The sequence below is a fragment of the Bos indicus genome, chromosome 8, assembly GCF_029378745.1.
Source record: "Bos indicus isolate NIAB-ARS_2022 breed Sahiwal x Tharparkar chromosome 8, NIAB-ARS_B.indTharparkar_mat_pri_1.0, whole genome shotgun sequence".
Taxonomy (NCBI): Eukaryota; Metazoa; Chordata; class Mammalia; order Artiodactyla; family Bovidae; genus Bos; species Bos indicus.
The window spans coordinates 52,791,486-52,813,355 of record NC_091767.1 but is presented as its reverse complement, the minus strand read 5'-3'; the positions used below and the strand labels follow the sequence as shown (position 1 = coordinate 52,813,355).

General features: G+C 37.7%; 1 protein-coding gene across 8 annotated transcripts in view; it reads left to right on the top strand.

Moving 5' to 3' along the window:
• PRUNE2 (prune homolog 2 with BCH domain) overlaps positions 1–21,870 on the top strand; it is a 292,303-nt gene that overhangs the window by 66,148 nt on the left and 204,285 nt on the right. For all 8 annotated transcript variants that reach the window (XM_019966096.2, XM_070794676.1, XM_070794675.1 and 5 more), the window contains 2 exons: positions 12,922–13,074; positions 15,978–16,072. In XM_019966096.2, the coding sequence (XP_019821655.2) occupies positions 12,922–13,074; positions 15,978–16,072 (248 nt within the window). The remainder of the gene's footprint in view (positions 1–12,921; positions 13,075–15,977; positions 16,073–21,870) is intronic.

Here is a 21,870-nt window from a genome sequence, read left to right as displayed (position 1 = left end):
GAACTGTGGTGTTGGAGAAGACTCTTGAGAGTCCCTTAGACTGCAAGGAGATCCAACCAGTCCATCCTAAAGGAGATTAGTCCTGGGTGTTCGTTGGAAGGACTGATGTTGAAGCTGAAACTCCAAATCTTTGGCCACCTGATGCAAAGAGCTGACTCATTTGAAAAGACTCTGATGCTGGGAGGGATTGGGGGCAGGAGGAGAAGGGGACGACAGAGGATGAGATAGTTAGATGGCATCACTGCCTCAATGGACATGAGTTTGGGTATACTCTGGGCGTTGGTGATGGACAGGGAGGCCTGGCGTGCTGGGGTTCATGGGGTAGCAAATAGTCGGACTTGACAGAGCCACTGAACTGAACTGAACCACTGTTCTTTTCTCTGGTGCTGCAACAGTGCCTATCATATAATAGACCCTCAGTGAATCCTGTCATGAAATGAATTTTTCAAGATTTTTTTATATCCTTCTGTTTTATGACTATGTTGATTTAGTTGGTACTATGATATTGTATTAATAATTTCCATTTCATTCCAGCCCATCCCTCCAATATTCTTAATGTCCAGAATTTGAACATTGTTCCTTCCAATAATATCCTCACCCCTTTTTGCTTTTAGAAATCTTTGTTTTGGTATTTTTCAAGTGTTTGTTTCTGTTTTCATCTTTATATATGTATCTTTTATATACATATATATATATATATATATAATATTAGCCTTTCATGGAATATAATACATGTCAGTTCAGTTCAGTCGCTCAGTCGTGTCCGACTCTTTGCGACCCCATGAATCGCAGCACACCAGGCCTCCCTGTCCATCACCAACAAGAATATAAAACATAAATATAAAAATATAAATATACAGCTCAGTGAAATATCAGAAAAGGGACATCTTTTTAACAATTAATCAGGTAAAACGTGGAACAAGATAACCTCCTTGTGCCTCTCCCCATCACAGCTCTCTCCTTCTCTAAGTAAAGATAACCAATATTTTGATCTTTACAGCACATACCTTCCTGCTTTTCTTTAAATTTTACCACCCCTATGTGTTCCCCATAACCCTAGAGATTGGTTTTTGTCTCTTTGGTGTATTATATAAATGGTATCATATAGTGTACACTCGTCATTTTTATCATATCCCTGCTTTTATATTAAATGTAGTATCTATTTGCACAGGTCAGTCATCTATCTATCCATTTATTATTTATATTATTTTTTGTGTCCTTTATTTTTCCATAGAATATTTGAGGTGGCTTACAAAAATGCATGTAAATATAATAAAGCAGAAAAAAGAGTCAGGGTCAGGAAACATACCAATAAATAAACCTAAAGGAGTAAAAGTGTGTTCTGTTTGAAAGTTTGAATATGAGCCTCCTGGAGTCAAGAAAAAAATAGAAATATAATTAACTGTGAAATTCATATTATTAGTGAAATAAACACATATACCAGTTCCTTATTCAAAGAATATCTAGGTCTGAAGGTTTTTCATTACATCATCCTTTTTGAAAGGACACCTAATATTCATAGACATTCTCCAACTCTTACATACATAATAGCGTTTTATACAGGTACTGGGCAGTGTATCGCACACTTTTCTGCTCCTCAATCAGCATGTGGGGATTTGTTCTAATCAGCTTGACCTTTAGTCTAGTAAAGACTAGACTGTTCCTGTTTCAAGCCTCTTTTTCTATACAGGCTGGTGTTTTTCCTAAATATAGGAAATTAATACTTTAAATTAGTCATATTGGAATCTTTTGTAGTCTTAGTCTTATACTCACTGCTCTAGCTATATGTCAGAATGTTTGTATGATGGGATAATATTATATTCAAATATGGGGTAGAACCTGATTAATATGGAGGCTGTTAAAGGATCATTTGTATACCAATTAAAAGTAGGTGTCAAGCTGCCAGTGAAGAAATAACCTGCTGTGTTTATCTAATCATCTCCCCTGTCACTCTATCCTCTGGACCTTGGCAGGACAGTTATGGATAAATGCCAACAGGTGACACAGCCATGGCAAATGTGTGTTCAGGCTCTTTAGGGCATTTGACAAAGTTGACACAATTTGCATTTTCTTGAATTAATACTTCTTACAATAGTTAAATCTTGCTGCTGTCTTTTAGTAGAACATATCTCAAACTTAGAAATTTCAGGATGCAGCTCATGAGCATCAGTTTCATCTGAAAAGGCATAGACTGACTTATGGAGATTGCTTTCTAATTACTTGTATAAGAAATTATCTGAAAAGAGAATGTGCTCATTCAGATGAGATCATAAATGACCTTGATTTTTGGAAATCTGTCCTTTCACTTCTTCATCCCCTCCCCATCAATGTTTTTGCTGTTGTGGTTCTTGTTCTTTGTTTTATTTCTTTTCTCCTGACTTTTCATCTCCTCTTCCTCTTCTTATTTTCTTCCTCCTACTATTTGCTTCTAAGGCTTATTATTATTTTCAAACAAGTTACCATCTGTTCTGTCTAAAAGTCACATACAGTCATGGTGGCCTAAAGTTGGTGTTTGGTTACGCCCTGAGTTTGTACCAAAAGCAAACAATTATAGACCTGTGAGACTCCTCAACCTGTATTCATTTTCTGCAGAAATGTTTACTAGAGGGCTATTGTCAAATTTAAGGTCCATTAAATTGCTGAATCATCGCACTGAGGATTTGTGTGCCCACACGTGTATTTGTGTGCCCACTTGTGTCTTTGTGTGTGTGTGTGTGTGTGTGTGCTTTCTAGAACTAGCTGGCAATGATGAGACTGCAATCACTGGTTACCAGGCAGGTTTCCATCAAAACCACAGCTCACTGGACCTTTCATGTTTCTTTTCTTTGTACAAGGCCTTGACAGAGCCACAACTTGAATAGTGAAACAAATAACAGCAATTGCTCTTAGCTGAAGAAGTGGAAAAACTATGCCCTAGGTTTTAAAGAAATAATTCTCTCCTTCTGTCGGTTGTTCTATTTGAATGTTAATAAAGAATTGTTGCTTGCTATTTTCGTAGCCTGGATTAACAGCTTCAAAAAGATCCTTTTAAGGAGATCTAATAGGAGAGGAACAGAGCCAGACCTTTTTTTTCCTCTCTTGCCCAAAGAGTGAATCATTCATCTCCCAAAATGGTTACAAAGTCCAGAAGGAATTACACGGCTGTTTTCCTTAGGAAGAGGGATGGCCTGAGTTGGGGGAAGGGGATAGAAATTATTTTTTCTGCTAGATATAAAATCAGAACAATTCCTCAACCTTAGAGTGTTATTTCTTTTGCCTTATAAAGATGAATTTTATTCTTAAATTTAGGCATTTTAAATTTATAAGATTACTAAGCATTTGAATAACTTGTTCCCTCTACTTTGCAGTCAAAAATACAAATTGTATTTTCCATTTTTTTCTCCTTCTTTCTCCCGCCCCCTCCCCCTCTCCATTATTTGTCCTTTAATTTTTTTTGTTTCAGTATGAAAAAAATGATCCCAAGTGAAACAGGAAAGAGGTTTAAATCCCTTCTTTTCTGCAAAGAATTTATCATGCAGAATATGCCTTGACTGTGGTGAATGTTTTCCCCAAACAACTTCTGACTTGATTAGTTCATATTTAATATTAACGCACTGCAATTGCTTTTGGGAAGAGGTCCTTCACTTCTCCATTCTTTTGAACAAAGAATATGTGGTTGATTTTTTTTCTCTAATGGAATGAAATATTTACTATTTTATTATAATTGCTTTCTTTGTTACTTGTTGGTAATTTATCATGGTCTTTGAAGAGCTGGGACACTTTTGTATACATGTATATGAATTTAAGGATTTTTTTAGTTCTGCAGATTTAACTGGAAGTTGTCAACTCCTATGTCAAAAATAGGTTTGATTTTGCTAAGAGGTGCTTTTGGCTACTCTACATCCTGCTACTGATATTTAACTTAAGTATGTTACTAAATGGGCCTCTAGAGTGAAGTAGAAAAATTTGCTATAGATGAATCCCTTGAATAAAGTTGGGCCATAGCCTTTCTTCTGCAGTAAAAACAACTCAGAGTATGGTGAGCATCTTTTTTACTTATTTTTTTTTCCTGCTTATATCAGAACATCATCTCTTTCTTAATTGTCAAGTCAAAATTATAATGTCAGAAGTTCCTTTTCACTGAATTATTCTGTAGGATACTGTTTAGTGCAATACCTGTTAGATTAATTTCTGAATACTGCCTTTTTCTGTATTTTAAAATTAAACTCGTTAAACTGAAGAAATTGGAATCTTGGTTTGACTGTAAGCCAGGCATATTTTTGTGAAATTTATTACTAAATATTTATATTTTGATGCCATTACAGTTTAATTTAGATTTGATTTTCTAATTGCTAAAGATTGTTTATAGAAATACAAGAGTTTGTATTACTGACATTATACCCAGCAGCCTTGCTAAATTTATGTACTGTCTTAAGTTAATTTGCATTATTAATTAGTTAATTCATTTGTTAATGAATAATTAATTTATTTGTATTTTCATTTTTAAGTTGATACACATATCATCTGTGAAGAAGTCAGTTTTTATTTCTTCTTTTTCTTTCTTTACACTTTCACCCGTTTTTGTTCTTGCACTTTTACTTCTTTTACCTGTCTTATTTCTCTGGTTAGGATTCACACTGCAGTGTTAAATAGAAATAGCATGCATCTTTGTCTAATTCCTCATTTGAGGTGGAGGTCTTTCATAATTCACAGTTAAGGATAATGTTTGCTTTTCTTATTTGTTTTTTTTTTCTCTTTCTTTTTAAATTGTTTTATTTTTTGATGTTTACAATATTGTGTTGGTTTCTGCCATACAACAATGTGAATTAGCCATAACCTTACTTGGTTTTTATAAATGCCCTTCATCAAATTAAGGAAGTTGTCTTTTATTTCTACTTAGCTGAGATTGAATAGGATTAAATCTTGGATTTTATCAAGTAGTTTCACAACTAGATCTTTACTGAGGTGGCCATTTGATATTTCTCTTCTACTAGGGCGCTGAATTATGTTAATGTTGGAATGTTAACTTGGGCCTTTAATTCCTAAAAAGCCCCTATTTGGTGACAATTCAATATCCTATTATATATTGCTATCTTGATTTGGGGCTAGCTTTAAAAATTTTTTTTGCAACTATACTTATGAGAAAGATCTGCCTCTGTTTCTTTTCTTGTACTGTCTCTACTGAGTATTGATATGAAGATTATGCTGGATTTAGAAAATAAATTGGGAAGTATTTTCTCTTTCTAATCTTTGGGAGAATTTGTATAAAATTACTGTATTGTTTTCTTAGATGTGTGGAACTATGGATATTAAACTGTGGATTCATTTTAAAATAAATGGGAAACCATCCCAATTTTAAAGTTCTTTTCCTATCAGTTTGGCAAGTTGAGTTTTTCCAGAAATGTCCATTTCCTCTAAAATTTAAAATCTATTAAGATTATATTTATCTTAAAAAAATATTTATTTATTTGGCTGAGCCAGGTCTTAGTTGGTACACGCAGGATCTTTAGTTGCGACATGTGGGACCTAGTTCCCTGACCAGGGATTGAACCCTGGCCCCGTGCATTGGGAGTGTGGAGTCTTAACTGCTGGATCACTAGGGAAGTCCCCTATACTTATCTTTTAAAGTCATTAGAATCTGTACTATGTCACTATTTCATTTTTAATATTGGAAAATTATACCTTCTATCATTTTGTTTTTTTTAATCATTTTCAAAAACCATATTAGTTTTTTCCAAGAATCAGTATTTTGTTTTATTTTCCTTATATGTGTTTCTTTTTTATGTATTTAAGTTTTGCTCTTATCTTTATTATATCCTTCCTTCTAAATCTTTTTAGTTGAGGTGTTTTTTTTTTTAACATCTCATGCTTTTGAGGTTATAAAATTTCCTCAGCACAGCTCTAGTTGCATCTTACAAGTTTAAATGTAGTATTTTCATATCATTCAATTAAAATATATTCTAATTTATGTTGTGATTTTTCCTTTTACCATGATTTGGAAGTATATTGTTTATTTTTCAATTTGGAAATTTCCTAGTTTTGTTTTATTATCGGTTTTTAGACTATTTTCGTGATGGCTATAGACGATAGCTCATTGTAATCCTCTGAAATTTGTTGAAGTTTGTCTTAACAAGTGGCCAATTTTGGTTAATGTCTCATTTGTGTTAGAAGATAAAGTATAGTCTGATGTTGTTGATAATGCTAAATTTATGTCAGATCAACTTTTTTACTCATGTTGCTCAAATAATCTATATATTTACTGATTTTTTTTCCTGCTGGTTCTTAGAGTTGCTGAGAGATGTGTACTAAAATTTCCCACTGAGATTGTGTATTTATCTCATTCTTCATCCAGTTCTGTCAATTTTTGCTTTACATATTGGAAAGCTATTAGGTAATGTTATTAGTAATGTTATTAGTTCATGTAAAGTTAGGATTGATGTATCTACCTGAAGGTTGATTCTTTAATAATAAGCACATATTTGTCTTAATCTCAAGTAATTCTTCTTGTCTTAGAGTATCTAATATTAGTATATTATACCAGTGTTACGTCTTTTTCTACTCTTTTACTTTCAGTCTTTCAATATCATTATTTATCTAAGGTGTGCTCATGTAAAAAGTATATTGCTATTGTAGTTTTAAAATTCAGTTTGATAATTTTTGTCTTTTAGTTGAAGTAGCCCAGCTGGTAAAGAATCTGCCTGCAATGCAGGAGACCCCAGTTCGATTCCTGGGTCGGAAAGATCCGCTGGAGAAGGGATAGGCTTCCCACTCTAGTATTCTTGGGCTTCTCTGGTAGCTGAGCTGGGAAAGAATCTTCCTGCAAAGTGGGAGAACTGGGTTTGATCCCTGGGTTGGAAAGATACCCTGGAGTAGGGAACAGCTACCCACTCTGCCATTTTGGCCTGGAGAATTCCATGGACTGTATAGTCCATGGGGTCACAAAGAGTCAAACACAACTTAGTAAATGAAAAACGAGCAACAACAAAAAAAACATAACATCAAATTTACCAACTTAAACATTTTTAAGTGTGCAGTTCAATAAAAAGTATACCCACATTGTTGTGCAGCAGAGCTCTAGAACTTGTTCGTCTTGCAACACTGAAACTCTGTACCCACTGAACATTCATTGTCTCTTTCAGTTCAGTTCAGTTCAGTCGCTCAGTCGTGTCCAACTCTTTGCGACCCCATGAATTGCAGCACGCCAGGCCTCCCTGTCCATCACCAACTCCCGGAGTTCACTCAGACTCATGTCCATCGAGTCAGTAATGCCGCCAGCCATCTCATCCTCTGTCGTCCCCTTCTCCTCCTGCCCCCAATCCCTCCCAGCATCACAGTCTTTTCCAATGAGTCAACTCTTCGCATGAGGTGGCCAAAGTACTGGAGTTTCAGCCTCAGCATCATTCCTTCCAAAGAAATCCCAGGGCTGATCTCCTTCAGAATGGACTGGTTGGATCTCCTTGCAGTCCAAGGGACTCTTAAGAGTCTTCTCCAACACCACAGTTCAAACGTATCAATTGTTCGGCGGTCAGCCTTCTTCACAGTCCAACTCTCACATCCATACATGACCACAGGAAAAACCACAGCCTTGACTAGACGGACCTTTGTTGGCAAAGTAATGTCTCTGCTTTTGAATATGCTATCTAGATTGGTCATAACTTTCCTTCTAAGGGGTAAGCGTCTTTTAATTTCATGGCTGCAGTCACCATCTGCAGTGATTTTGGAGCCCAGAAAAATAAAGTCTGACACTGTTCCACTGTTTCCCCATCTATTTCCCATGAAGTGATGGGACTGGATGTCATGATCTTCGTTTTCTGAATGTTGAGCTTTAAGCCAACTTTTTCACTCTCCTCTTTCACTTTCATCAAGAGGCTTTTTAGTTCCTCTTCACTTTCTGCCATAAGGGTGGTGTCATCTGCATATCTGAGGTGATTGATATTTCTCCCGGCAATCTTGATTCCAGCTTGTGTATCTTCCAGCCCAGCGTTTCTCATGATGTACTCTGCATATAAGTTAAATAAGCAGGGTGACAATATACAGCCTTGACACACTCCTTTTCCTATTTGGAACCAGTCTGTTGTTCCATGTCCCGTTCTAACTGTTGCTTCCTGACCTGCATACAGATTTCTCAAGAGGCAGATCAGGTGGTCTGGTGTTCCCATCTCTTTCAGAATTTTCCACAGTTTATTGTGATGTAATTGCTCTTACATTTGGGCTTAATATGTTGTTTTGCTATTTGTTTTCTACTTGTCTCAGATTTTCCCCTTTTCTCTATCTTTTTTACTGTTATTACACTAAATAAGGAGTTTTACTATTACATTTTCCTTCATTAGCTTATTAGTTATGAATTCCTTTTTAAAGGAATAAATATCTAAACTTCTGATTCTCTTGAAAACATGCCCAACAGGCCTGCTTTCCAGCATGGGCGAAGTGAAGGAAAGGCTGCTCCCAGAGGTAAGGCCTGTGCTGCCCAGATTCCAACATGCCCACCTAGTCCTAGTATCATATCTCCTGCCTCCTGGGGCCAGGAGTTTGTGACAACCAGGCTTCTAGCTCTCTTAAGATAAAGACTACTTTTGTCTTGATCAACTTTGACTTTGAAGCCTTTAACCCAGAACCTAGCACAGAGTTCTTCCTTGTACGTTTGTTGGATGATATAAAATATCTTGTGGATGCATATGACATTTCTTCCAATACTGAAACCATGCAATTGAAGTACTGTTCTGCCCTAAATCTTTGATGCAGCCTGGCATCATAAATGCCCCTGATGTCTGCCATTAGACCCACTACCTAAAGCCAGTTGTTTGTCCCTGGGTTGTCCCTGAAGTCTTCACTTTGCCATTTGACAACTTATCATCCTAGAAATGTCCTTGCCAACGAAGACAGCAATGCATATCTCATGAGGTGGCTAGGAAGATGACATGAAACCACACGTGTCAAACATGGCCCCAAGTATCCATTTTCATGATGATTTTGGCAGTTATTTCTCCAAGTAGGCAAGGTTCTCTGTCTTCTTAGATGTCCATGCAGATCAGTTTGATTTTCCAGCCAAGCTTCAAGGAAGAGATTACAGTTCAATTCTCTGTATTCTGAAAAGCTTCAAAGTCCATTCGCCAAGAACACTGATGAAGGTAAAGATTTTATCGAGACCTTTGTGTTTTTTTTCAGATCTTTTAGTGGCCTAAAGGGGAAAACTAGGGTAGGTCAGAGCATATATAACTAGGGGCTCCCGGTCACCACTACATGCTAAGAACCAAAACTTCCCTGAGTACTTGGAACCAGGAAAGAAGCATGAAGTGGCTTGTGCTCCTCGGGCTGGTGGCCTTCTCAGAGTGCATAGTCAAGTATGTATGGGGACTGTATGTCACATCATATTCCTTTCTCGGATTTTTCTTTTCATCTGATTACTCTACCACCCATCAGATTTGAAGGGAATGGAATATTTCCCTAAGAGTCTTAAAGTTCAACCCTTACTTTTTGATAAGTAACTTGCTATAGGAACTGTGGATCCCAAGGTCTTGGTGTAAATTTGGGTTGCACAAATCTTGGGGTTCAGACATGTCATGACCTGTTCAAAATGCAACTCCTTGCAACTGTTCAGTGCACAGTCTATGCAGATGTTGATGTGGTCCTCTGGAATAGCACTTTTCTACATTTTGTTCAACATGTCCTCTTTTCTCCTGTCTATTTCAATGTGTATATGCCTATGTCTACATCTCTGTATCACTGTCATTTATCTCTCCATCTCTTTGGAAGTCACTGGGAGTGTATTTCTCTTTGTGTTGTTTGCTTTTAATTGTTCATTTGACTCTTACTTCCTTCTCAAGCCTCTGAATTTCCCTTAATTGTTCCCTATATCTTGGATTCTTCTTTTAACTCTCTCCTCTCTTTCAACTTTGAGGAAGATACACCATTTTATATACACTGATTTATAAAAAAAAAAAAAAAAGAAAGAAAATTATTTTAGTAGTAATTAAGATGACAAAATACCATTAATTTATCTTATAAATCAATATTTTTACCACTTGCCTGATAATCCAAGAACCTTAGAGAAATTTGTTTCTACTTGAAGTTCTAAACTGAAGTTCAATCTTCAATTTGTTACTGTTGAAATGTATTTTAATTACACATATATTTTAAACTCCGCATTATAAATGTTTTATACAGTGAACATTGATTTATTCTTACTCATATATTTATATTCTCCAATACTTTTTCCTTCCTTTTTTTTTTGCTACCATCTATAATAATTTTCTTCTCCCTTTAATGTTTTTTGAGTATGAATTCTTCTTTTGAAAAATACTTCCAATTTATATTTCTAAAAATGTCTTTATTTTGCCTTTATTTTTTCTTATATTTCAATAGGTATGTATGTATGTGAAAGTCACTCAGTCATATCCAATTCTTTACGACTTCATGGACTATAGAGTCCATGGAATTCTCCAGGCCAGAATACTGGAGTGGGTAGCCTATCTTTTCTCCAGCGGATCTTCCTGACCCAGGAACCGAACCAGAGTCTCCTGCATTGCAGGCAGATTCTTTACCACCTGAGCTATCAGGGAAGAATTCAATATCGGCAATTTTTTTATATCAGCACTTTGAAACTGGAATTTCAGTGTCTTTTGACTTTCATCATTTTAGATAAGATTAGGGCTCAGTTTTATTGTAGTTCCTTTGACAGGAATATATTTCTTTTTCTCTGATATATACTTTTTCCTCTGTGAGTTTTAGCAGTTTTACTGTCACGTGCCTAGAGGTAGTTTCTTTGTATTTATTCTGTTTTGGATTCATAATTTACTTTGAATATTAGGATAATCTCCTTCATTAATTTTGAAAAATGATTGGCTGCTCTTTTCAAATATTGTTCCGTCTCCTTTTCTCTCTCCTTTCCAAGGGGAACCCTATTGCATATATCTTAGACCTTTTATCTATGTCATCTATGTTTCTTATGATCATCTCTGTTTTTTGATCATTTTATTATTGGTTAGTTCTAATCCATTACTTTCCATGCCTTGAACTGGCCAAATCTCCCCTCACCTCAGTGCCTGTACACGTGCTCTGTCTGGGTCACGGTCTCCCTTTACCTTGCCTTTGCCTTAAGTCACTTATTATTCAAGTCTCGGCTTAGCTTAACTCTCTCTAGGAAACCTTTTATGACCCCTAAATTCTTGCCTAGATTCAGAGTACTGTGTTTTTCCTCAGTGATATTTCTTATCCCGCTCATATTCAAAATGTATGTGGGACTTTCCTGGTGGCCCCATGGATAGGAGTCCACCTGCCAATGCAGTGGACGTGAACGAGTTCGCTTCTGGTCTGGGAAGATCCCACATGCCTGAGCGCAGCTAAGCTCGTGCACCATGACTACTGATCCAGCACTCTAGAGTCTGTGAACCACAACTGCCGAGCCTGCGAGTCGGAACTACTGAAGCTCAGGCACCTAGAGCCTGTGCTCTGCAACGGGAGAAGCCACCACAAGGAGAAGTCCTTGCACTGCAACTAGAGAGTAGCCCCTGCTTGCCCAACTAGAGAAAGGTTTGAGCACCAGCAAAGATCCAGCACAGCCACAAATAAATAAAATAAACTTTTAAAAAACAAAAGAAAATTTATGTGTTTAGTTATTTGTAGCCCCTGAACAACTATAAGCTTCAAGCGGCAAGGCTTGCATTATTCCAGCCATGAATCATTAGCATCCAGCACAGCACTTGGCTCATAATAGGTGCTCAGCAGTTCTTTGCTAAAGGAATGAATGAATGAATAAGATGCTTTAAATGTCTTTGGCAGTATTTATTTATCATGATGATGTTTACATTTATTGACATTTTAGTATATGACCTTATAAGCTGGTAAAATAGGATTATTTCTGTTTTTAAAATAAGCAAATAGAAACAGAGAGGCCAGATGACTTGCTTGGGGCTTTTCCAGGATTTTTAATGGTGAATGTGTATCTAATCTCTATGTACTGTAGATTTCCAGGTAGATGTCAAGGTTATGTACCAAAGTTTTCTCCCACTCACTACTTCATTTCTCCTTTTACATTTTTACCACTGTAATTATCATTTGGGCTACACTGAAAGCTAGAGAGATGTATCACCCTGATTAATCAGTAATTTTGAGGATTTTTAGAGAGTTTAATCATTCATCACTAAGCAAAGCCTCCTTTCCCCCCTGACTCTGTGTTAGTCTGGGCCCAGGATATAGGAAAAGGGCATGTGACAGGTGGTAGCTCTTCCCTTTTAAGGTGAGATTATGTATAGAAATTCTAGAAGATTGTGAGAGGTTAGTCATTCATATTATCAAAGTGCTTTGTAATCGAAACCTGTGAGTTAGATCCAGCTTATGAATCATTATAGTTAGATGTTAGTAAACAATTTCAAAACTGTGTGTTTTACCTGGAAGATTGGGGATGGATTCAAGATTCACTACTTTATCAGATTCTTCTGCTGCTGACACTTTGGCTAGGAAATCCTTTAATTGTTAAGAGGAGAGAGTTCTTATATAAAATCAGTAACGTGATGAATGAAATGATCTTCTCTGTGATCTCTTAAAGGTATTCTTAAATAGAAATATTAAGTCATATTTAATATTTTTAAATAGTTTATCATTAACTTCTGTCCTGAGAAAGTTTAAAACTAATGTGTATCATTTTTGTTTATTTGTGTGGGATGGGGGAAACATTTTATTTCTTTATCTGTAACTGTGCCGTAGAGTGTACCATACTCAATTCAGTTGTTGAGATTACTACTCGAAGAACAGTGAGGCAAGACAGACAATATCTGAAGGGTTTTCTAAAAACTGCCTCTTGAATGTTACACAACGGAGGCCTCTGGTTCAGGCAGGAATCTGGAAGTGGAAGCAGAGTTCGAGAGACCAGAAGACACTGACTTTCCTGAGCCCCATCCTAGCTTGACTAGAAAGTTTAAGGGTGATTTTATTCATGCCTTTCAGGTAGCATCCTTTTTAAGTGGATGGCCATGGAGCCCAAGAAGATCTCAGAAAAGCAGGAGGAAATTCTTTCTATCCTGGAAGAAAAATTTCCCAGCTTACCTCCAAGAGAGGACATTATCAACATCCTGCAGGAGACCCAGTCCAGTGCTCAGGGTGAGTGACTCTGCCCCCCAGCTGTGTCGTAGCTGCCAAGGGGGGTTTGGGGTGTGGATTGTTGCTGGGCCCCAGGAGGTGCACTTGTGTGTGCCTTCACTTTCTTCCCTAATGTTCATGCTTGGGCAAAGTTTTTAGGAACATTGTGTTGGCTCACCTGGAAGCAGACAGTTCGCGCTGCAGGCCTTCCTCTGAGGCCTTCGTACCTGGATGCGTGGTTAATTCATGCATCTAATAGGCACCCCGGATGCATAGTTACAGGAAATCCCTGTGCTGGGAGGGCTCTATTTTGAGAATATGACATGAACAATGTCAAGCGCAATGGGATTTAATAAATGAATTTGAGAAAAAAATAAGAGAAGACTCTTAAGCAGATAAAATTATTCTGTAAGTCTAGGCTTTGTCAAGAGAGTGGATTCCCTGCTTCAGTTGTTTAACAATAGTAATAATAACAGCAACAGTTCATTAAGTGTCTAGTATACATGAGGTTCTGATGGTACAGCTTTGTATGAATTTTCATACTGAGTCCTCATGACAACCCTGCCAGGTGGAATTATTATCCCCAATTTTCAGATGAAAACACTGAAGCACAGAAAGGCATCTTTGCTTTCGCATCATCACACACACAGCTGGCAAGTGGCCAGGCCAGGATTTAAACCCAGGATTTAAACTTTAAAGTGTACAGCTTTCTCCCTTAGTTTGGAATCCTGCAGGGGCAGAGCCTGAAGCAAAGCAATATATCTGGGAGGCGATCCCAGGAAACACTGATAGGGCTTGGAGCACTTTAACCAGCAAGTTATCTTTGTGGGATATCAGGCCTTTATCCCACTAAGGAACTCTGGAAAAGAGTGTAAAATTTCATGGCAGAGTTTTCCTACCCGAGGGGTACAGTGGCGTGTTGGAACTTGTTTATTGGAGCTCCAAGAGCTGACTGTTAAATTTTCAGGTATTTTGTGAGTGGGTTGATGTTGGGTTGGCAGGTTGAAGTCAGCCACAGTAGGAATATTGACAGCACAGAAATTAACGCCATGAATCAGGTTTTGTTAGGAGTATACCACTTGGAATGTTGAGGGTTATTAGTTGCAGGGACTGTTAATTTTCCTGGGGTGGGCTTTGATGGCCAGAGAAAGACCTCAGGAAAAGAGATGCAGGTGCCGGTGGTTGAGCGACTTGCTGGGACCTGAAAGTCAGAGGAAATGTGGGCGGGGCACCGACACGCCTGACACACCTTCTGTTACATATGCACATGTGCGGATATGTGTGCACGTGTAGCATGGTGATATGCATTTTGTCATTCATTTTCAAAACTAGATTGAACTTTTCATGTCACTATATAGTATATAAATCATTTTATGCTGTAGTATGACAGATGGCAGCTTTTCAATCTTTGAGTGGAAAAGAAATATTTAGTAGCTGTCTGTTTCCCCATACTGCTCTGATTGATAGTGTTATAAGTTGAGAGGGCAAATATTAATAATTGGCAAATAATAGTTGACTCTGCCGACTTAATGTACATCTGAGAAGGAGATACATGCTTTATTGGGCTGTAGTATAGGTCTTCTCAAGAGTTTAGACCTGCTCTGTTGTAAAAATGTAGGGTTAGAATTCAGTATTAAGCCAGATCCTTTCCTGTTTTCGATGATAGATTTTATTGAAGCACATTGGTCTGCTGACTAAAATTATGCAGTTCTAGATAATTTATCCCTTCTGGATTATTCTCCCATCATTTAAGAATCTCATAGCTCCTATTGCCAGAGCCTATTACAAGGGTGGCCAACTTAATTATGATAGATTTATGGGTCATATTTATAAAGTGCATTGTGAGTAAAATTACAACTGAAAACATGGAGGCTTTCCTAAATGCATCCTGAAAGCAAATTTTGGCCTTCCTATTATTTGGTTATTTACATGGTTATGTTGGTTTTTCTTGGAGAAGGCAATGGCACCCCACTCCAGTACTCTTGCCTGGAAAATTCCATGGATGGAGGAGTCTGGTAGGCTACAGTCCATGGGGTCGCAGAGAGTTGGACACGACTGAGTGACATCACTTTCTTTCTTTTGACAGTTCCTTTTGGAGAAGGACATGGCAACCCACTCCAGTGTTCTTGCCTGGAGAATCCCATGGATAGAGGGGCCTGGTGGGCTGCAGTCTATGGGGTTGCAGAGAGTCGGACACGACTGAGCAACTAACACACACACACACACACACACACACACACACACACACGTTGGTTTTCCTTACCTACTCCGCTTCTCTTCTCTGCTTCTGTCTGTTGTGGGTTTTTAGTCTGACCTCTGAGTATTTAATCTTCTGGGCTCCCCTGAAGATTACTGGTTTCAGTTGGATTTGCTCCACAGAAGAGTTAGAGATATATGGGGCATAGGAGTCAAAAGAAGGGGAAGAGACAGTTGTATTTCTTCCCTGCTCCCTTCCTGTTTTGGTGCTTAGTTTCTGGCAACCCCTCTTCTACTATTTCAGATATCTGTTTCCTTCACTTGAACTTCTGCTAGTATCTGGATGCCTCTCTTATTAATTTTCTCAGTCCCACCCACATCTCTGTAAGTGTCCTTCCATTAAAGAATCTTCTTTCGCATCCGGAGGGGTGAATTCTGTTTCCTGCTGGGATCCTCACTGATGCAAATATTATCACTATGTGATTTTTTGCCTTCATGTGTGTGTATTATGGTTAAAAGAGATAAGAGAGGGGAAATACTGAAATTAAGAGGGTGACGTCTTCAAATAAGGAGGGAGGAGGGTTCAGGATGGGGAACACATGTATACCTGTGGTGGATTCATTTTGATATATGGCAAAACCAATACAATATTGTAAAGTTAAAAAATAAAATAAAATAAATATTACCAAAAATCTCCCTCAAATATAATGTTTTTTTCTCACCCACAGGTTTAGGTATTGAACAGACAATGCTGAAGAATCTAAAGGAACTTTCAGATGGAGAAATAAAAGTGGCCATTAGCACTGTGAACATGACCCTGGAGGTAAGGGTGGGAAAGCTTTTTTGGCAATGACGGATTTTACACAACTGCATTTTGAGCAACTGGAACTGTTCTCTCTATTGCATAGTTAGTGTTAATCTTTTGCTGCAAATACTTCCTTATGATGTATTTGACTAGAAATGTGCCTTGTTATTTTGGATGAAAACACTGTGCTAAACCAATGAAAGATGCCAAACAAACCTGGACTCCCGAGATGAGTGCCATTTCATTCATCTCAGAATAAAACAAACATCTCAGAAAAACAAAACAGACCCACATGTGTATACATGTATGTGTATTTGTATGTATGTAACCTATTTAGCAACAGTGATTATCTGTGTGTTTGGAGAAGGAAGTTCAGATTCACTTCCTTTATCTGTGCCCCACCCTGCAGTATCCGTAGATCTTTTCTAAGAAACTAAGTTGTTCTGTGGATTCTGTAAGCTCTTTGGATCCATGTCATTTTGATAATCAATGATGAGAACTCTAGAATTAATAAGATCCTCCTTCCAATCTGTTAAATGAATGATCCAGAGTGAATATAGCTCTTGATTTTGTGTATTTCCTTGGTAAATTGTCTTTTGTCTACTTTGGGGCTTTTCAGTGACTTGCATGTTAATCCTAACTAGCCTAACTAATGGAATTAAATTTTACAGAGGCACATTTGTGTGGTGTAGAAGTCTGAGTTGTTTTTTTTTTTTTTTTTTTTACTGTTACATTGCCTTGATCAAGTGATTCATCTTTAATTGAGGCACTGAACTCTCAAGTCAAGTTTATGGGGATAAAAATGGCTGAATAGGACTTGGTGTTTTAGGTTTTAGAACTGTATATTGCTATTCCTTTTATTTGTTTCCTGGTAATGATTACCATATCACTGTGTATATTTCTAGGGCATGTGTAGGGCCATGCCTCAGAAAAACCAAGAACATACCAGGCTCTTTTTTTGTGAGTTCTTTGTAAAATTATTTCTATTGTTTTGATAATGTAGTTTGACTTGTGGATCCCATATGAGTACCAGGAGGTAGAGTGTTGTCACTAAAGACACTCACATGTAATGGTGATGTAGTGCCTCATAGTATATAGTACACATTCTCATTGCATGTAGAAACTCAACTGTTTCTATGGACTTTTGCACTGATAAATGCTCCTTATAATTAGACGAAGATGTGATTCAATGCAGGAAATACATGCAATTTGGGATGTAGTAACCAGATAATCACCTTCAATTAGAAATCTGCTTTGTGTCTAGAAATGCAAGGAAGACATGGATCTTGCAAGGGTCAGTAGCTCTGAGAATCATTTCTCCCAGTTCAAGCCTTAGGGTTTTCTTTCTCTTTCCCTCCTCCCCTGTCTCCCTTCATTTAATGGCAACTTATTAGGTTTTAAATGCCTTGTTTGGAATTCCTTTCTAAATTAACATAGAGCATCTTGTAATTGCTTAGGGAACTGTCTATAGTTGGCAAATTATTTTAAGGCTATTATTATTATTATACACTTACTGTAGCTTTAAGGTACCTTCATTTATAATATAGGTGTATACAAATAGCTTTGTCAGATATGTTAAACTGTAAATGTTTGTCAAGGTGAATAAGTGATAAAAAGATCATCTTAATCTTGAGAGTAATTTACATAGAGGTCCAGTAATTAATCAGGCCAATAAATACATCTCTGGAAGAGCTATATGATCTTCTGGGAGGAGGGAGAAAGATTTTATACATATAAGAAGGTACGCAGATTAAACTCTAATCAACTGAATGAGAGCTTTTCACTTTTGCATGGATATTAAGGATGACTGAGCAATGGAGAAGGAACTCCTTAGTATCATAGTGTATCTTCTTTGAAAGGGAAAATGTACACTGTTTATTTAAGCTTTTAGTTGGAAAAATCCCCAAGCTAAGGGCAGAGTTTGGTTTTCTCCATAAATCAAGCTGTGATACAGTGGCGTTTTCACAATCTGTCTGTGTTTGATTATATTTCAGCATTCCTTTCCTATCTGCATTTAAAAAATCATGATAGAATCCCACCATCTTATTTTGTGTATTTTGGAACAACTGTCTAATTGCCCTTTAAATCTAGATATAGTCTCAAAGAAATGTCCTTAGTTGCTATGGATTTCTAAATCTCATTTGTCCTCCAAAACATGGTTGAGACCTAGCTACTTCCTGATGACTCCTGGAAATTCTCCATTTCCTATTACCACTTGCAAAATTGACCAACTTAGGACTTAAAAATATACTGTATCTTCCATTAATTTTGAACTTGTTTTAAATATTTAGTCATAGTTAGACAATATTTTAAGTTAACTGGAGATAAAGATGGTATTGTTGAGTTCTATCTCGCTTTAATTTCCTGGCAAAATGCTGGAGACATAGTAGGTACTTGGTAAACACAAATCCATGTTGATGTCTGCCCTTTGTTCCTTTGATATCTGATTTTTATTTCCTTTTAAATTTAAGTAAGTCAGCTAGGAAAGCAAAGCCATCTATCTCTGCATCGAAAACAACTTACTTTGTTTCCTTCCAGTCAGTTTCAACGATAGCTGAAGGCTGAGATCAGATAGGTAAAATATAGGCCATATATTTGTCAGTAGAACTGTTTCTCCACTTCTTCAAAAATTGGTTACTTGTCCCTGGAAAGAATCACCTAGAAGTTCTGTGTGATACCAGGGCAATAAAAAAGAGGATTCCTTACATTTTCAATGGCCCTTTGCAATGCTGCAGCTCCACAGTTGTATGTGTCATGACCTTTATCTGCCTGGTGACCCAGTTAATTTTTTTGGGTGGAAATATTGAGAAAATGAGAAGAATTTTTCTCCTTGCGACACACATAGCATGTTCGTTGGAGGCAGTACTGGTTTGGGCTTTAGAAACCACTGCCTTTAACAGATGGGTTAATTCTACCACATAAAGAGAAAGCTGCTAAACCTTTTGCCTCTCATTTGTATTGTAGTACATCTCACAAATGATAGTTGTTCTAATTAAGGTTATATAGGTTACTGAAGGGGCTTCCCTGGTAGCTTAGCTGGTAAAGAATCTGCCTGCAATGCAGGAGACCCCAGTTTGGTTCCTGGGTCGGGAAGATCCACTAGAGAAGGGATAGGCTACCCACTTCAGTGTTCTTGGGCTTTCCTGGTGACTCAGACGGTAAAGAATCTGCCTGCAATGCGAGAGACCTGGGTTCAACCCCTGGGTTGGGAAGATCCCCTGAAGGAGGGCATGGCAACCCACTCCAGTATTCTTGCCTGGTGAATCCCCATGGACGGAGGAGCCTGGTGTGTCACAATCCATGGGATCACAAAGCGTCAGATGCGACTGAATGACTAAGCACAGCACAGCACAGGTTACAGAAAAATCTACCCTTCAAAGTAAATAATTACAATAATACTCTTTCAGTGCTTTGTTCAATATATGAGGTCAGAATGAGTATGACTTTGAAAAGCAGTAGATAAAATGGTCTCATCAGAAGCATGGCCAGAGTGCTGGTTCTTGCAAAGAGTGTTGGAAGCTAGGACAGTGGAAAAGATACTGTTGTCCCATTTCACATGGTTTCCAGTTCATTATGAGTCTGAATACAACACACATCTTGTGGGGTGTATACTCCACATATTGGAATCTATTTCATTCATTATGGTTGTGCCTGATCTTTTGTGACCTTTTCATTGTTTGTCAACTAGATTATCAGAAAAGAGACATGGATGGTTTTGATTTTGTTCCAATCCTTCATTTTAATGGAGGAACCAGTAGAGAGAAATGAAGGTTATCAAAAACAAAAATCTATGTTGAAAACTTTAAATAATAAACCTTAGGGGAAAAAAGAAGGGAATTTATGGATATTAAAGAGTGTGCTTAACTGGGAGAAACTTGGCCTTTATGCTGTTGTCAGCAGAATGGAGTGATTATAAATCTTGGACCTACTTTACTCCTAGTAAAGCAGTATATCTAGATGTTAAGGGAAGGGAACAAAATTTTCCAGTCCAGTCCAGTGCCACTGCAGCAAATGAGATTGCTCATGGCAATACCACATGAATAGTTCCCTTGCCAACACCAAGTATTATTACATCTCCATTAAGCATCTCCCAAAAGGCTGTGAGTCATTACCATGTTTCTCCAGGAAGAACAATAACCAGGCACTGACTTGATCACTTTTGCTATGACTGATCACATTATGAATTATCCCATAAATATACTGTATCAGTCTACTGCCATAACAGAGCACCACAAACTGTGTGACTTAAACAATATAACCTTATTATGTCACGGTCTGGAGGCTAGAAGTCCAAGATCCGCTATTGGCAGAATAAGTTCCTCCTGAAAGCTGAGAGAATCTGATCTAGCTTCTGGTGGTTTGCCGGCAGTCTTTGGTGTCCTTCAGCTTGTAGAGGCATCACCTTGGTCTCTGCCTTTGTTGTCACATTATCGTCCCTCTGTGTATGTCTCCAAATTTTACCTTTTTAAGGCATATTGGATTAGGGCCCAAGTATAATGACCTTATCTTAACTATTATATCAACAATAACTTTATTTCCAAATAAGGTCACGTTCTGAAATGCTGAAGGTCAGGACTTCAACATGTAATAAAACTGTGAATGAACCTACTGTCTGTTAAGCATGTTTCATCTGTCACTCACACGTGTTTTTATCTTAAATCAGTTTCCTTTAAATGAGAAACAGTGGGAATTTCCAATTCTTGAAGTTTTGTCTCCTTTATTTGGAACTGGAGTCCGAGGGAATAGCTCCAACTCGTTTTCTCTCTGGGGCCCCCTCATGACCAGACTCTGTGCTATTTGAAACCTGGAATAGAACACATGGGATGCATTCTGGTAAAGTGACTCAGACCTCTGACTCATTCTGCCCTGCACAGAGATTGCCAGAAGAGCTGCACCTTGAAACACTGCAGAGGGAAAGATAGCAGCCTTTTCCCTTAGCATTCAGAACACAAACCAGAAATTATTCCCAATTCCCAATAAATTCCTTCCTAGTAAAAGTTGAACATCTACTCAGACTGCAGTGAAGTATCTTTGCACCATTGTAACTGGTGATTTCAGACTGAAAGAACCAGTCTGAAACCTGGTTTACCAATTTTAAGCATCAAATATGATTTTTCATTGTTTGAGCTTGGAGTTTTTTTGGAGTTTGGGATGAAATCACCTTGAATATTTACCTACCTTATTCTGTCATAAAATGTGTAGTGATATTTGAGGAAGTAGATATTACTTTTGATTAGCATATTCTTTAAAATGCCAAACACTTATGCTGGAGGTGATTTTTCAAATCTGTTCAGCAAATCAATGGAACTATGTGTAACCACTGCCTTTGTTTCCTTTTGGGTCCAGGGCTTCCAACTCCTACTTGTTGAGAAGGAGTTGACATTTGATGATGCATGCTCACGATATATCAGGCAGTGAACTTGCAAGCATTGTCCTATTTAATCCTCATAGCAACCCCATGGTAGAGGGGATATAATTACCTCTGTATTGGTTAAGGTAACTCTAACAGCAGCAACAGATGAACCCCACATCTCAATACATAAGACTCAATACATAACTTATCCATTTTTGGTTATGCAGCAAAATCCAGTTTAGTGTTTCAGGTTGGGTGGCCAGGGGTGATTCACATACCATCTTTTAATACGTAGCTCCCAAGTTTGCCTGAGACATCTCCATCCTATTTCTTCAAGATGGAGAAGAACTTGGAGGGCCAAAATTGGAAGGTTTTATGGATCTTGTCAGAACATAGCATCTGTCACTTCTCACATTACATTGGCCCAGTCACATGGTTACATCTGACTGCAAGGAGGCTGAGA